Genomic DNA, 17,030 nt, shown 5'->3' with positions numbered 1-17,030 from the left:
GGCTGGCGGGACGGGACAGGCTCCACTTCTGATCTACATGCATCTGAAGAGAACACTCTAATGCAGGCATCTCCAAACTCGACCCTCCAGCTGTTTTGAGACTACAACTCCCATCATCACTAGCTAACAGGACCAGTGGTCAGGGGTGATGGGAATTGTAGTCCCAAAACAGCTGGAGGGCCACGTTTGGGGATGCCTGCTCTAATGAATGCATATAGATGGAGGCAGAAACACTTTCCCATGATCTCCCCACCCACCAAGCATTCATAAGTCCCTAAGTAAGAGTTGGAGAAAGAGGTGGAATCCAAAAGGTTCACCACATGTTAAATGCCTGACATCATATGGCATTGGGTGGATCCATGCCTTTCGGAAAGCAGCATGGATCTGGTTCTGTTCCAGAGCTCCTGAGTGCAACAATGTCAGCAGTGCCAAATTTAAACAGTGCCGAAGGTAAGCTGCCAAAAAAGTGCACTCCCAGTTGTTCCTTGGCAGCTGCCTCTTCTGATACGCATGTGTCATCAGGGGAGTGACAAGGAGGTGTGACCTGCCAAAGATGGCCATGTGGACCAAATTGGCTCACCTTGTGGGCTTAATCTGACACATAGGCTGGAGGTGGTCTTTCACCCCCCCCCCCAAAAAAAAAGAAAGAAATCTGGAAAGGGTTTAAGATTGGCTTGAATAGATGAGTTTGTCCCTCTTGGAATTTAGTTGGAGTATCTGTGTCACATGAAAAGGAAATGTGTCTTTCTTGTACAAAATACCCCAGCCTCTCTAACTGCAGACTCTACCTTTTTGTTGCTGTTGCTGTTGTAGTAGTAGTAGTAGTAGTAGTAGTAGTAATATTATCTGCTTCCATGCCATGCCCACAACCATTTTCCCCAGTTGCATCTGTTAGTGTATCTGCCCCTTCTGCTGAATTGTCATATAGCTCATAAGTGACCTGCCAGATGCCTATCGAAAGCCCAGATGCAGGATCTGAGTGCAGCAGAGCCCTTCTCACTTGTGATTCGCAGCAACTGGTATTCAGAGGCATACTTCCTTAGACAGCAGAGGTAGAACATATCCATGGTGGCTACCAGCCACTGATAGGCTCATCCTCCCACTTCCCATCTCCTCAAATTACGAGAGTAAGGAGGGTGCACAGGTTGAGGTGTTCTGCTGATGAATGCTGGAATTAATTTAAGCCGCTTCCTTTATTTCTTTCCCTTAGACTAGCATCTTAAATAAGCATCTTCAAGACCTTATGGAAGGACTTACAGCCAAGGTATTTCGAACGTATAATGCCTCCATTACGCTACAGCAGCAGCTAAAGGAGCTCACAACTGGTGAGTACTTTTTGGATTAACACACCTCATACTTTTCTGTTTCTGTGTTGATTGTAACATCGATCCAAATGCCGGCTTAAGAGCCACTGACTGGAAATTACTTGGGCTTCTCCGCATTGAACAAAGTTCCAAAGTTGCTGTTGTGGCTAACTGACCTTCTGAAGAGGAAGGAACTGAAATCTGTGCCTTTCCAGTCCATTTCGGATTTGAAATGTGTCCAGCAGTACCTTGAATTAGGTCAGAGGCAGCTTATCAGCCAGTGCCAAGTGGCGAAGAATGTCAAAGGAGACCACAGAATTCTTAAAACAACTGTGGTTTCCAAGAGATCTTCAAAGGTGTGTTGAAACATTTCAAATAGGAAGTTACTACTGTATAGGAATGGTGTCCGTGACTTGCCTTTGCTAACCTGGTGCCCTCCAAATGTTTTGGACTACAACTTCTAGGAAGCTGTACAGAACATCTGGATGGCACCAGGTTGACAAAGGCTGCCCTAAATTAGCCAGGCCGGAGAGAAGACAGCTAGCCAGCACACTTGGTAAATCTCTAACAGCCTTCAAGGATTTATTTGGTTCCCTTAGACAAGGGACGTGGGTGTCACTGTGGGTTAAGCCACAGAGCCTAGGGCTTGCCAACCAGAAGGTCGGCGGTTCGAATCCCCGTGACGGGGTGAGCTCCCGTTGCTCGGTCCCAGCTCCTGCCAACCTAGCAGTTCAAAAGGATGTCAAAGTGCAAGTAGATAAATAGGTACCGCTCCGGCGGGAAGGTAAACAGCGTTTCCGTGCACTGCTCTGGTTCGCCAGAAGCGGCTTAGTCATGCTGGCCACATGACCTGGAAGCTGTACACCGGCTCCCTCGGCCAATAAAGCGAGATGAGCGCCGCAACCCCAGAGTCTGCCACGACTGGACCTAATGGTCAGGGGTCTCTTTACTTTACCTAGTTCCCGAGGAAACCATTATAACCCATCTCCCACCACAGTGGATGTCTATAATATGCACCTTAATCAGATAATGTTCTGTCCACAATGAAGGCAGGTTTGACCACAATGAAGATAATGTTCTGTCCACAATGAAGGCAGGGCTTCAAGGCTTTGCCTGATAAAGATGTTCTGTTTGTGTTGTCCATATAAATGGATGGTGTGCCTTTTTAAAATCCAGCAAGCCCAGGCTTGCAGAGAAGGAATGCAAGAGGCAAATAACGGTTAGATCAGAGACCATAGATAACTATTGAAATACAAGGGGTTTAAACTGAATACTGGAGCTGATACACTAGAATACACGTTGTAATCATTAGCACTTTCATAGCACTTTAAGGTGTTCAAGCCTGCATAAGGAATGTAGAAATCTGCTTTGCATCTACCCCCAGTATTACTCACTCCATGGTCTCAGGCAGAAACCTTTCCAATCACATGCTCTCTGATTCTGTTAAGCAGAGGTGCCAGGGATTGAACTTGAGATCCTTTACATGCAAAGTATATGTTCTGCCACTAAGCTGTGGACTCACCTTAAAAGAGCAAGTCTTTCTGTATGCAGTCATCCCTCTGAACTCCATTTCTCCCCTCTGTTGCCTGAGATCCTTAACTAGAGATGCTGGGGGCTGAACTTCAGACCTTCTGCATGCAAAACATGTTATTTATTATTAAGCTACAGCCCCCAGTCCCATTATAAGCTTGGTACAGATGGCTGAGAGCCAAGCTGCTAATTTCTCTTCCCCATGAAAAAGTGAAATTATCCAAGAAAGAGCTAGACTTTCCCATACAGAAATGCAAATTTCACTTGTTCATTTTGAACTTTTCTAGCGGATGATAATGTCCCAGCAAAGATCCTGTCTTATAACCGTGCCAATAGAGCTGTTGCTATTCTCTGCAACCACCAGAGGGCGCCTCCAAAGACCTTTGAGAAATCCATGATGAATTTACAGAGCAAGGTAACTGACTGCTTCCTTTCGTTAAAACCCAAACCAAGACTTTGTTTGGCTACCTCTGTTACTTAGCTGACCTGTGTCAAGCTCTCCTCTAACTTCACTAGTGAAGCTTGTTTCTCTGATTTTTAGAAAGACAAACCTGCTTGATTTTATTACAGAAAATCATTCTTCAAATCCTTCCTGTTTATTACAGAAAATCATTCTTCAAATCCTTCCTGTTTCTGACTGAATTGCACATCAGGCAAGTTGCCTTTTAGTCCTGGAGGAGAAATGTCTATAAAGCATCTCTAGTGGGGTCACAAAGCGTACCATAATTATTTTTTTGCTCCTGACAGCTCTCTGATGTTATGATGTGTTTTCCCATCCTGATTTACTCACAGGACACTGGGCAAAATCCAGAGAGTCCCTTACATGGCCAGAAAGCATGCCTTTCAAATAAGGACAGTCTCCTTAACCTCCTGGCCCATTTCCCATGCTGCTTGAGAGGGTCCACCAACTCCCAGGAACAGTTTTTTTGGGATTGTTCAGGAAGGGTGAAGGTGTGAGCAAAATTCTGCTCCTGGTTTTCTGGATCCTACCTGTATTTAGACACTCTTGGGGAAAGGAATAACTTGATTTAAAGAACAAGAAACTAAGCTAATGATACATATGCTTGGGTGCTTTCCTGAGGTTTCTCTGAGACATCACAAATATCAATGCTGAAGAAGAGTTTTATAGTTGAATTTGAAAGCTTCTTGACCAGTTGACCTCAGGGAAGACTTCCAGCTTGTCTGTACAAACTGCCAGTCACATGGCAAAGCTGTATTTGGACTGTACCACTTGAGACCCACAGGTGGAGAAATCATTTGAGTGAATGTTTTTTCCAAGTTTCTTGCATTTAGAAAATTAAATAGGTAGGCAGGCAGAAAGTTTCAGTCGTAGTAGTTTCTCTGATGTGCTCAATTTCTGTATCCACATTCCTGGAGAAAAGCTTGAACATGCAACTCTTCTCCTACCTGTAGTCTGAAGTGGTCAGATCCAAAAATTATTTTATGGTGTGATGAATTATTTGTGTGGCTCAGGCCTTATTTTTCTAAAGTATTCTGTGCAGATTTCTATATAGGCTATGACTTTCTCATTATCTTGTGAACTTAAAGCAAGTTCAAAACAGATAACTATTCCATGTCCATGGCTTGAGGATAATGATGTGGTTTAACACAAAATTATCCACCTTCCTCCGCCACAAAATTGCAAGCCTATCTATATCGAGTATTTGATTATATTTTACTTGTCTAAACCACCCTTTTACTTTTCAGGTTATTTCTGACAAAAACCCTGAGGTCATTTTGGTTAGGTTGGTTTACAGCCTGAATCTGTTTTATTAATCAGTGGGGTGTTCTTTTTGGCTTTCATAATATCTAACCGGGCTGCTTCAGTTGTTAGGACTGACAGCTTTGACAGAATGATAACGACTTGTTTGCCTTCAACCCCCCCCCCCAACTCACCTGTCCCATTATTCTTAGCTGAACTGAACAGTCTGTCAGTCACAGCTTAGGCGAATGGAGCTGCGAACCTTCAGCTTACTTAGTTCATCTTAGATCATCTTACTTAGTTTGCCGCAGATCATACAGCTTCTGCTTTTCTTTTTTTTTTTCCTTACATTTTTATTCAAAATATACAATTACACATATCAAGACAAAAACATAATACACCTATTAATAAACATATTAATTCTAAATTATTTACATAATGCATTGTGTTCTCTCCCCATTTATACAAAACACAAACAAAAACACCAACACAAATTTATCTGTATTTGGGCTCTATTTAAGAGCCCTGATACAGCTTCTGCTTTTCATTCCTTTAGAGCAGAGATGGGGTACCTGTGGCCCTACAAATGTTGCTGGGCTGGAACTGATGGGAGTTAGCATCCAAGAGCATCTGCAAAGCCATAGGTTCCCTGCCTCTGCTTTAGAACAAACCCATTATTGCTTGGGCTGAGAAAGTTACCTGATGTGACCCAGCACAGTGCATCTGAACCTTTAAATAGGCAGTGGGGATGATGGGAATTTGATTTGGAGGGTTCCATCTGTATGGCTTCATGCACTTCGTCCCCAGTCGCCCATTGACTTTTGTATTCCACACTTTGTTTCCTGAATTCCATTATTCATATGAAGGGTTGCGAGCTCTGTTTTGTGTAATTGTACATGTAAATCTTTGCCTTAAACTTTTCCTGAGCCCTAGGCCCCCCCCCCCAATATCTAATAAACCTGCAGCTCAGCAGGGTCTTTTGAGGGGCACTCTGCTCAGAGGATTCTCCTGCCAACAGAAGCAAACTTGGCACCCCAGCCAGGGCTTCTAGTCTGACAGTGCATACTGTTGAACTTGTGACACATCAGATATTTCTTGGATAAAACCTTGAGTCTTCTCTGGTTGGCCTGAGAAGCATCCATTAGGCCAGGGGGGGAGATATGTGGGCCTCCAGATGTTGCTGGACTTAGGCTCCCCCATCCCATCACGCCTGAACTTTGGCCATGCTGGCTGGGGTTGATGGGAGCTGGGAGTCCATCAGCATCTAAAGGAGCACAGGTTCCCCACCAATGAGTTGTGTCTCCTGATTTTCCCAGGCGTAACATGTGACTTGAATATTTCTATAGGCTATCCTCACCCTAGTTCCTCCTTCAGTTTAGTCCCTGCCATTGCCCAAATATGACTTTTCCCCCTCATTTCCTTCTCTTCTCTGGCTTTGGGCTCAGGTTTACTCTATTTCTTTCATACACTTTTCTCCCTTTGCCTTTGAAACTCAGCATTTGCCCATTCCTCTGCAGATCACGGCAAATGTTACTAGGGTATCCAGGAATCCACTAACATTGACATTATTGATGCTGCTGTACCAACATGGTTGTCTGCATTTATTCTCGCTCGGCTTTACAATTTAGAGCTGTATGCATTTGTAAAGGCCTCCTTCAGAAGAAGCATTCTCCAGAACATTCAGCCTCCACCTTAGAGGACCATTTATATTTCTTCAGAACCTGCACTTAGATCTCACCTAGCCTCCCCATGTTGCTCTATCTCCCGTGGCAACCTAAGAAACAAATAATAGCTTACATACCATGAATGGGCTTTCTAGGCTGGTACGGGGCGACAGCTAATGCCACACCATTGTCTGCCATGATGGCTGCCTGATCTACTCTATGCTTCAAGCTTAGTCATGGATCAAACTACACAGAGGAGCTTGGGTGAGGAGATTATTCAAGTCACTTTTCCCTGCTTTTGGCAAATCAATAGAGACAGCCCTCTAAATGGATAGCTTCTTATGCCACTCACAGTAAGTGAATCAATGTTCCTTTCTAAGTGCGGTGCCATAAATTTGGTATCTAAAGTCCTGGTAATCACTTCTGCAAGTTTGATCCTTGCATGCCTATCTGAAAATGTAAATCCCAGCCAGCTCTTCTGTGAAACTTTAGTCAAGGTAAAAAAAGGCTTCTTGGACACCCAGTGAAGTGTGTTAGACAGAGACGCTGCCTTGGTATCTAGAACTCCAATGGAGACAAAAGTCTACTAGCCGTTTGCAGCTTGTCAGCTCCACACCTTCCATCTCCTGCTTTCTGTTTGTGTTTTGCCTTCCCTAGATTGATGCCAAGAAGGAACAGCTGGCTGATGCCAAAAGAGAACTGAAAAGCGCCAAAGCCGATGCCAAGGTCCGGAGGGATGAGAAATCTAAAAAGTAAGTCACGTTGCTGTGACACTCACGTGTATTCAAACACTTCTGCATGGCGCTCAGGGAAACCAACTTTGCTCAGAATGAGATTTCTGCTCAAGTGGCTCACCTTGTCACTGTGATGGTACTATGTGAAGGGAAGAAAAAACCTTATTTCTACCTCCTGCCTAATTTTATATACCTCTACCATATCTCCCCTTACTTGTCAGAAAAAAAACTTTATCACACAGTGCCTAGTGGCTACCACAGTATGTAGTGATGGCCACCAACTTTTAGACTGCTTTAAAAAGAGAATCAATAAATGCATGCCTGTTGCGAAAAAAAGCTATCAATGGCTGCTAGTCATGATAGCTGCAGCCTTTCTTCAGGATCAGAGACCACATGCCTCTGAATACCAATAACTGTGGAGCAACAGAGGGAGAGGGCTTTTGTGTTCATGGCCTGCTTATGGGCTTCCCAGAGGCATCTGGCTGAGCACTGTGGGAAACAGAATATTGGACTAGATTAGCCTTTGGTCTCACCTAGCAGGTCTGTTCGGGTGTTCTTCATTCCCATAGAAAGAAAAGCCATTTATAGTTCCCACCTGAAAAAAGTATCTCCTTGCCCCTCGCAGGACCGTAGAAAGTAAGAAGAAAGCAGTACAAAGGGTTGCAGAACAGCTGATGAAATTGGAGGTCCAAGCTACAGACCGGGAGGAAAACAAGCAGATTGCCTTGGGGACCTCCAAACTAAATTACCTGGATCCTAGGATTTCTGTTGCCTGGTAAGCTCTTGCTTGTTGGGGAAGAAAGAGCAGCCTCCATCCTATTGCCTTGCTTCAGTCTTTGAAAGGAAAAGAGGCATTGGTTCTGCTGGGATGCACTTTTGTAGTTGTTTGGCTGTAAACACCTCTTGCTGTTCATCCTTTTTATTCCTCTCTCTCTCTCTCTCTCTCTCCCCCTCCCTCCAGGTGCAAGAAATTTGGAATACCTATAGAGAAGATCTATAACAAAACCCAACGGGAGAAATTTGCCTGGGCAATTGACATGGCAGATGAAGACTTTGAATTCTAACCTGATTTTAATGGGCTGGATCTTATGAATGAGAAGGGGAATAGCCTGGTTTTAGGGAGATTGATAAAACTGTGAGCCTTACTTGTCCTTTATATTTGGGGGAGGGGAGGGGGGTGTCGGGAGGGGAAAGCGAGTGTCTGATGAAATACCCAACATCTTTGAGAAAAGATAGGCCTGGAAATATTATAGAGTTGCTGAGCCAGTTGTCCTATGGACAACTTATTTAAACCTGTTTCAGAAACCCAAATTCTAGCTGTATGGTTTGTGTTTTTGTCTCTGGAGGGGGAGGACAAGTGGATGGGGGAATTTGTTAACCTTCTGCCAGGCAAATTCACCATTACACTGAGGAGCTTGGAAATCATTAGCTACTGTATACAGAATCCAATGAGATATTGGTGTGTTTTTACAGTTAGGGTTTTGCAATAACTTCTATATTTTAATAGAAAATGGATTCCCTTAATTTCCCGCCCCGTCTCCTTCAATTAATTTAACACAACTGAAGCCCTCTCAGCACACTGGCTCTGGCCACAACAGTCATCATGGAAACACCCAGTTGTTTTCATTTTTACTTGCCACCATCATGGTATTGAAAACCTATAATAAAAATACAACATCTCTTCAAAGCAAAGCATGATGGGAAGATCCTTCCTGACTTGAGTGTTATTTTCTTTTTCTTTCTTTTTTTGTTAATGTGAATTTTTACTACTTTTAATTATTTTAAAATATTTAAGCTTTTTTTTCTTCTTGATCTTAAAGATCATGTAGATTTGCAGGGGGTAGGAAGGAATGAGCTGGGGAGGGTTGATGCATTATGAGTACAAATAAATTGGTAACAAAATGTTTTCCCATCATACTTTGTTCTGAGTACATAATATATATATATATATAGATATATATATATCAGGAATATCCACATTTGTGGGTTTTGTTTTGCTTTTTTTGGCAGGGTTGTTTTTCTTTTCTCCCTCCTTTTTTTAAAAAAAGAAAACTCCACCCTCCTCTCTTTTACTTGAAAGATTTTATTGTGTAAAAAGAACTTTCACAGGTCAATAAAATTTTGAGGGAAGCGAGCTTTGGTCCAAAAAAAAAAAGGAAAAATAATCAAGATCTTAGGTCTTTTTATTTTTTTTCTTTTGTAATTGTGTACAAAAAACTTTAAAAAAAATTAAAGCAGAATTTTAATGTGAAACCTTTTTTGCTATAATCCATTAGTTTTAGAGGCATTGTTAGCTTAGTGTGGTGCAAAAACAAGTTTCCCGCAGTCTTTCCTCAACAAGTATCTTCTATTTTTATCATGAATCCCCTTTTAATCAACTGTAGGTTATTTAAAATAAATTCCTACAACTTAACGCAATGCCAGCATCTGTGTGTTCTTGTACCCAGAGAGCTGAATGGCTGGCTGCAGGCCAATAGCTGTCAGGAGATGCTTTGGGGAAGGATGTGGGGTGTGGAGGCTCTCTAGGATGAAATGCCCGAGGAACTGTGGACCGGAGGCACAGTCAAGATTCCATGTGGCCTTCTACACCATAGACATTGGCAGCCAAATAGTAGATTGCCAGTTCTCTGGGTATTTTTGTACAGTGCCTTGCATGTTGGATCCTACATATATATCAAGTTATCCAGGGGCAGCCTGGTTCTGAGGATTTCCCTCTAGCTCCAATCCACAGCCAGAACAATTTTTTCATGGCTGGTTCTTGGCACTCTTCTCTAGAAGCAAACAAGGACAATTGTTTAGGAAGGAAGCGCTGTATTCTTCAAGATGACTATAGCTATACTTTTTATAGAGATCAGACCATTTGCTTTCTTGACTTGGAGAGCCTCAGAATACTGCATCTTCCATGTGTCTTGCTTTCAAGAGTTTGGAGAGCTAAGGCATTCTTCAACATGAAATTAACGCTAGTCAACCTGCTTTGACAGAGTTGACTGGTATGTCATCTTGTGCCTTTGTACAAAAGACAGGACACATGTTCACTTTTCTTAAATTGGCACTTATGGCCTGCATCAAGAATCGGGTATGCTTGAAACCACAAGAAATTGGAGCCTCAAAACCACCAATATTCAAAGGTATGGATAATTGGAAACACTAGCCATACACATCTAACTACATATAGCTGTCGGATCTTGGGTAGCACTCAATTTGCTGTATTACAGGTGCTAATCTGCATTTTAGGACCATTGACCTTGCTGCTGTTTGGCACTGCCACTCCAAATGAATCAGGCATGACAGCAGCCCCTAGGGCCTTTTTAAATCCCCGTTTGAGGTTGGTTTATCTTAAATTTGCACATTGAAACCAGATCCTGAAATGAATGTTTCAGAATCACAGGTAATGTAAACAGGTAAAGGTAAGGAGACTCGTATGTATTCTGTATACCTGCCTCACCTTCCTATAAATTCCATTTACATAGCAAGAAAATATTGGCCCTGTGAACAGAATAAATTTTTTATACAAGTGTTTTTATGCATGCATGCTCGGTTTGATCATTTTGCTTGTTAGTCAGAATTTCATAAAAGACCTAGAGTAGCCTTCTCTAGGACAAATGAAGGCGGTATAAGGAGAAACTATAGACAGGAGATCTGTCCACCTCTTGACCACTGGAACTGGTTTGCTTTGATGCCTTTTAATAAAGGGTTCAGTATATTATCCTTAGCAGTAATCTTTACAACATTCGGATAAGGTAGGTCAATACTTCCATGTTGCAGATGAGAAGTTATTTTAAGCCTTATTGGGGTGTTCTCCCACAAAACAACAAGGGTTCCAAATCACATAGGAAATTTACATGCATATAGCTCAAACCTTCCTCCTCCCAACACATAGAAGGGGCACAGCAGAGGTGGCGAGGTCAGCAAGTGTGGGCAAGTCCTTTTCAATCATTTTGTAATTGTGAGGCATCCGGACAGGGCTATAGTGCTTTGCCTCAAGCCACTCAGCCAGTGACTTCACAGCTCACACACTTCTCCACTGCTGTGCCAGATTTCACTTGGTACAGCATGACGAATATATTCTATCACTGTGGTTACTCATCACATTGCCCAATGGGCTAGCAAGTGGAATTGCACCTTTACGCAGTGCAAGTAGCAACCTCAAGTTGCTTGCATGGACATTTGGACTGAATGGAGCTGTTGACATGGTTTATATTTGGGTAATTCAATAGCGATAGTGAATGTCCAGGGATGGATGGAGTTGGAGTGCATCAGCTCCCCATCACTTCTACAGCTTTAGCCAAGGTGCTGTGCTCATCCCTCTGTTTCTAATGGGGAATTTCTCCCCAGTTAGCTTGCATCTAACCACTGCATTAGAAGCATTTAGAGAAGGTTTCTGCCTAGCTGTGTCTTTCCTACAATAATACCTTCAAAAATCTCCTTTGGGAGATCCCCCTTCCCACCTCTTTTTAACTTTAGTGATAAAATTGGTGAGAGCAGCAAATATGTAAGTTCTCTGAAAACAGCCTTATGTCTCCGTATTTGTAACAATGTTGCCTATTATAAACATGTTTTCTATTTTTACATGTTCTCCCCCACTGACTCCAACCGCATCCCATCTTAATCAGATGCGTTAGATTATTCTGTGCCTGAAGTTATTGACAGGAAGCTCAGAACAAGCCTGTAATCCCAGGGGAGAGTGTTTCCCACCAGGGGTTCCCTCCTCCTTTTGTCTGCATTTAAGGCAAGTAGGAAATCCATCTGTTTCAAGGCCTCTCGATACAGTGATGCATTGGCCCTTGGTGGAAACAATGTTGCCAAATGAGAGATAGCAACAGTCTTGGAGAATCTATTCCATAAATAGTTAAGAACCAGCAGCTTCTCTAGCTTCAGATCCAATTAAGTCGTGAAGTTGTTTCCCCATCATTTTGCAGTGTAGAAATGCATCTCTTCTCATCCAGTCATTTAATTCAGTTCAGAGTGATCAACAGTCTTTTAGATACGTTGTATTTTGACATTGTTTGCGATGTTTTCTGAGCGCACTTGGGTGGTGAACAAAAGTTTCTCAGGCTCTTAACATTTGACAAAAATCCTGAATCTAAACATTCCATGTTGACATTTGCCATTTCTGCATCTGGTTTTGCGTGTGTGTGCTTTGTAGTGCTTCCATAATTATGTTTTAGTTAGGCACAGATTTTGCCATTAGAATGGGGTGAGTATTGACATGCATACACATTTCCCTTGTCAAAGCTGACCACAAACAAAAAATCACTTTCTACAACATACAAAAAAACTCCATAATATGCACCTAGCCTGGCCTAGACTACTTCTAGTTGGCATCCAGTGGAGTCAACAGGGTTGGATTTGGCCCCAAGCACTCAAACGCAGCTTAGACGTGGAGTTCACTGTCCCTACATTGCATACGAGCATAGGAATCAGCCTTATACCTTCAAACTCTGCACCCATGGTGAAGGGCTGCCAAGTCATGATAGAGCATCTGCTTTGTATGTGGGAAGTCTACTGTTCAATCCCCACCCTCTCCAGGACTAGGAATATTCCCCAGGCAAACCACTGCCAGTCACTAGAGGTGGCAGTGAGCTAGATGTACCAAAGGTCTGAAGGCCACTTTGATGGCTAATTGACAGCAGTGGTCCAAGGTTGCACTTTTTCCCATCCCTACCTGGACTAGCTGGCTACTGAACGTGGGACTTTCTGTAGGCAAATCATGTGCTCTACCATTGAACTACAGTTCTTGCCCAATTTAAGCTTAAATTTGGAGTAGGGGAGAGAGAGCATGGAGAAAGTATACACAGGCCTGGCAGCCTTGAAAAATACAAGTATACATGCTTTAGCTACTGTTTAGGCAGTCTTTCAGAAGTTCACCCTGTCCTTGAGCAATAAATTGGAGCCAAGATCAGATCAGCAGTACCCGCAGCTATCCAGATGCCCTGATGATGGTAGGTACAGGAGAGTAAGAAACTTGGTTTTCCAGTGCCCTTGCTGCACCCTTGATTTCCTGTGATGATAAGTACAGCAAGAGGGCTGAATCTGCCTTCACCATTCATTTGAATATCCAGCATATCCCTGAAGACACTGTAGCTCAGTCTTCACCAATGTGTCCTCCAGTTTTCTTTTGGACCACAACTCCCAACCAGTGTCTGTTTGGTCAGCCTGCTGAGAATCCAGAATATTTGGAGGGTGCCATGTTGGCAAAGGCTGCTGCTTCAGTTGTACGCAATAAGATGGGGGCGTGATACAGACATTCATGGTGCTTCTACTTGGCATCATGTATCTGCACCTTCATAATTTTTGTGTGCGCACCCAGTTGACTATTCATAAAACAGTTTGATGGAGTCTAATAGCTAAACATTCCAAAATTCTCCTGTAGCAAGGAGATAATATGGTCCCGGGGTGTGGTTTGTAGATGGCGTGATGCTACCACCTTGCTGGAGCTGAGCAGGTCAGGCTGGTCAGTGCCTGGCTGGGAGGCAGACTTCCTGGACTGCGTGTATTGGGTTTCACAATGAAAGAAAGGTGTTCTATAAATGTAAGAAAATGCTTAAATATTTGACCTCTGATATGCTGACCAGAATATGCCAGAAGCACTTCATTGGACAATGCCAGAGCTATGTGGGAGGACAAAACGTTCTATTTATAATGCTCTGTAAATAATACAAAAGAAGAAAAGGCATTGTAGGCCATTGCTATCTGACTCCCTGTGTGTCTCCAGGAAGGGATGTGAGGATGTGAAAAGAGTGCAGGAGTGGCTTTGAGTCTTTCCGGAGAAGGACCTAAAGAGATGCTTGTGATTAGAATCCATCTGGTCAATAGCCGTGTCCTCCAATTCCTGTCACGAGATGGTGGAAATGGAAGTTATTTCATAAAAACGTTTAGAGCAGCAGAGAAATGTGCCAGAAGTCCTATAGATGTCACAGCCATTTTTATTCTCCCCATTCCCACCATCTAATACCGATGGAAGTGTCTCCCCTAGCACAATGTTCATGTTCTAAGCTGTTTGATGTACCTAATACATTTTACTTTTGCGCTTCCTCTGAGGAGTGCATTGTGTATGCATAGTCCTCAGTCCCCATTTTATCCTCACAATAACCCTGTGAGGGAGGTTAAGTTGAGAGATGATGACTGGCCTGAGGTCCTCCAGTGAGTTCCATGGCCAGTCCTAGCTTGGCACTCTAGTCCAGAGATGAGGAACCTCTTTCCCTCCAGCCGTTGGACTCCAACTCCCATCAGCCCCAGCCTGCAAGGCCAACGGTCACAGATGATGGAAATGTAGTCCCAACAAAATCTGGGATGCTACAGATGTGCCAACCCTCTTTTAACTACTGCATCAAGTTGGTTCTCTAGCCTATCTTAACATCTTACTTCCTGGTTGCACATGACTTATTTTGAAAACCCTAAGGAGCAAGCTTGCACAAAACCCTGACCACTTGCATAGTGGGAGAAATACCAGCTCTAGCCTACCTCTGAACAACTTGGGTCGAGTGACAGCAGATAATTGTGGAGGCAAGGAGTTCATTCGGCGACTGCAGCATTGAGTGATGAACTGCAGGCGCATAAGCTGTGATTGACTGCAACCCAGAGAGGGTAAGCAGGGAGATTGTGAAAATAAATATCTTTTGATTCTTGTATTTTATAAAAAGGGAACAAAAGCAAAGCTAATGCTTACAACTGGTGTAGTGTCAAGAGGTGGTATGCCTCTGAATACCACTTGCTCGGGAACAAGAGTGGGAGAGTGCAGCCATGCTCCCATCCTTCTTTGGGGCTCCCTGTGGGGCACCTGCTCAGCCACTGGGAGCAGAAGACTAGACTGACCCAGCAGAGCTTTTATGTTCTTCACACTGCAGCAGCACTGCAACAGGGGCAATGCACTCTAGGAGCAACGCACTGCAGAAACCAGTCCTATGTGATTCATCAATGCCAAGGAGGATCCATTATGTGGACACTACTTGGGTTGGTCTGTACGTGACAATGGTTACTTGCACATGGACCCATGAAGCCTGTGTTTTGGACTTCTTGCAGGACTTGGCTATAGCAGTGGGTGTGGGTGCAGAATTAACTGTCTGGCTGTTCCCTAGCACTTTTCAAAGGGCCACGGTCTTTGCTAAGCAATCTTCTAGGGACCGCATGCCAGTGCTGGGCAGAGCCAGAAGCAAAGTGAGTGGAACAGCAAATGTGATTTTTTACCTTTGTAGAGTCCGCTAGTTTCTGCACAGTGTTGCACATCAAGACATGCATATGCACACAAGGAAGGTCCCAAGCTGGGTTCTTGGCTTTTAAAAAATCTATAGCATGACACCTAAAATTAATCTTCAGTTTTGCTAATATAAAAAAACCTGCCATGTTACACTTCTCTACCTAATGAGGAACCTATGTGAGTTGGACACACCTAAACAACTAGACAACAACAAAGAGACAGTTCCTAGTTGGTGCTGGTGGTTCATATTTTCAAAAAAAAAAAGTGAATTAACCATTTTAGGTGTATTTGTCCCAGATAGCTTTAGGTGTAACCTGAAACCTACATAGCACCCAGTCTAGTCAAATCTGCTACCTCCTACAGGCAAATGAGGCCTGTGACTAAATGGAAATTTTGTGGCTTCAGTGTTAGGCTATTTCCCCGGCCCCTTCCTTTCACCCCAACCCCTGCTTTGCTTAACATCCAGCCTGATTAAAAGTTCTGGGAAACTTGAGGTGCTTGCTTGCTACTTTGTGTTATTTTGGTTGGTCCTGATAAAAGCGTTGCCTGAATGTGGACTCTGAAAAGCCTGGTGACTGATGTGTTTCTCAGTTTGAACACCTACTGTCTCACCTCTAATTCTCATAAGGACATAAGATGAGCTCTGCTTGCCTGGAGAGAAGTAGTGCTGTCCCTCCACAGCCCTCTCGAGGCAGCTTTTAAGGAATATGTTGAGGAGAAACAAGGAATTACATTTTTAAAAATTGAAATACAGTAATACAGTGGTACCTCAGGTTACATACACTTCAGGTTACAGACTCCGCTAACTCAGAAATAGTACCTCAGGTTAAGAACTTTGCTTCAGGATGAGAACAGAAATCGTGCAGCTGTGGCGCAGCGGCAGCAGGAAGCCCCATTAGCTAAAGTGGTACTTCAGGTTAAGAACAGTTTCAGGTAAAGAACAGACCTCCGGAACGAATTTAGTACTTAACCCAAGGTAGCACTGTAGTTGATGTTGGAGGGAGAGGGCTGCAGCCTTTCTCTTCCCATTCTTTTCTGTGGTAGTTTGCGGAAAAGAATTTCAGGCCAGCTATGGCTGGAGACGTGTAAAGTGAAAAAATGCAAGCTGTTTCCAAGCTTCACATGATTTGACACCATGATTGTACCCCAAAACTTTATATCTAGAAACATGCAGTTGTCAACAGCTTTGCCTCTGAGGTCAGAGGCTTTGCTTAGAGTTCAGTTCTGGGGGATTTTCCCTCACTGAAATGATGTGTTCATGCCAGTGCAGATAAAAATGCTGTAGCAACCATTTCCCTTCAGGTGCAGCATCACCAACGTTCATGTTTGAGGTACTGCAGGACGTGGCGCTGTGGTCTAAACCACTGAGCCTCTTGGGCTTGCCGATCAGAAGGTTGGCGGTTCGAATCCCCATGACGGGGTGAGCTCCCGTTGCTCTGCCCCAGCTCCTGCCAACCTAGCAGTTCAAAAGCACACCAGTGCAAGTAGATAAATGGGTACCGCTGTGGCGGAAAGAAGTGGTTTAGTCATGCTGGCCACATGACCCAGAAAGTTGTCTGTGGATGAACGCCGGCTACCTCGGCCTGAAAGCAAGATGAGTTCCGCAACCCCATTGTCACCTTTGACTGGACTTAACCGTCCAGGGGTCCTTTACCTTTTACTTACAATATACTACTTTCCACTATCAGACATGTGAGATCACAGACTTATGCCTAATATGAACCTCAAGTCATTTTGATCTGTTCTGTTACTAACAAAGATGAGAAGCTCTGCTGTCCTCACACATATTATTAATTACAATTTGTTTATTGCTCATCCTCTAAACCAGCGTCTCAAGGCGATTTACACATGAGATAATAAAAACAATTAAAAACAGCAAATTCATTTAAAACAAGACTA

At 43.4% G+C, this 17,030-nt stretch overlaps 1 protein-coding gene across 1 annotated transcript in view; it reads left to right on the top strand.

The window, feature by feature from the left end:
- TOP1 (DNA topoisomerase I) overlaps positions 1-10,457 on the top strand; it is a 77,185-nt gene extending 66,728 nt beyond the window's left edge. The window contains exons 17-21 of the mRNA XM_079979166.1: positions 1,211-1,325; positions 3,122-3,249; positions 6,858-6,952; positions 7,560-7,709; positions 7,896-10,457. Coding sequence (XP_079835292.1) covers positions 1,211-1,325; positions 3,122-3,249; positions 6,858-6,952; positions 7,560-7,709; positions 7,896-7,998 — 591 coding nt within the window. The 3' untranslated portion in view covers positions 7,999-10,457. The remainder of the gene's footprint in view (positions 1-1,210; positions 1,326-3,121; positions 3,250-6,857; positions 6,953-7,559; positions 7,710-7,895) is intronic.
- The last annotated feature ends 6,573 nt before the right edge of the window (positions 10,458-17,030 follow it).

This window comes from Podarcis cretensis (genome assembly GCF_951804945.1).
Source record: "Podarcis cretensis genome assembly, chromosome: 6".
Classification (NCBI taxonomy): Eukaryota; Metazoa; Chordata; class Lepidosauria; order Squamata; family Lacertidae; genus Podarcis; species Podarcis cretensis.
This window is presented reverse-complemented; position numbering and strand designations above follow the sequence as displayed.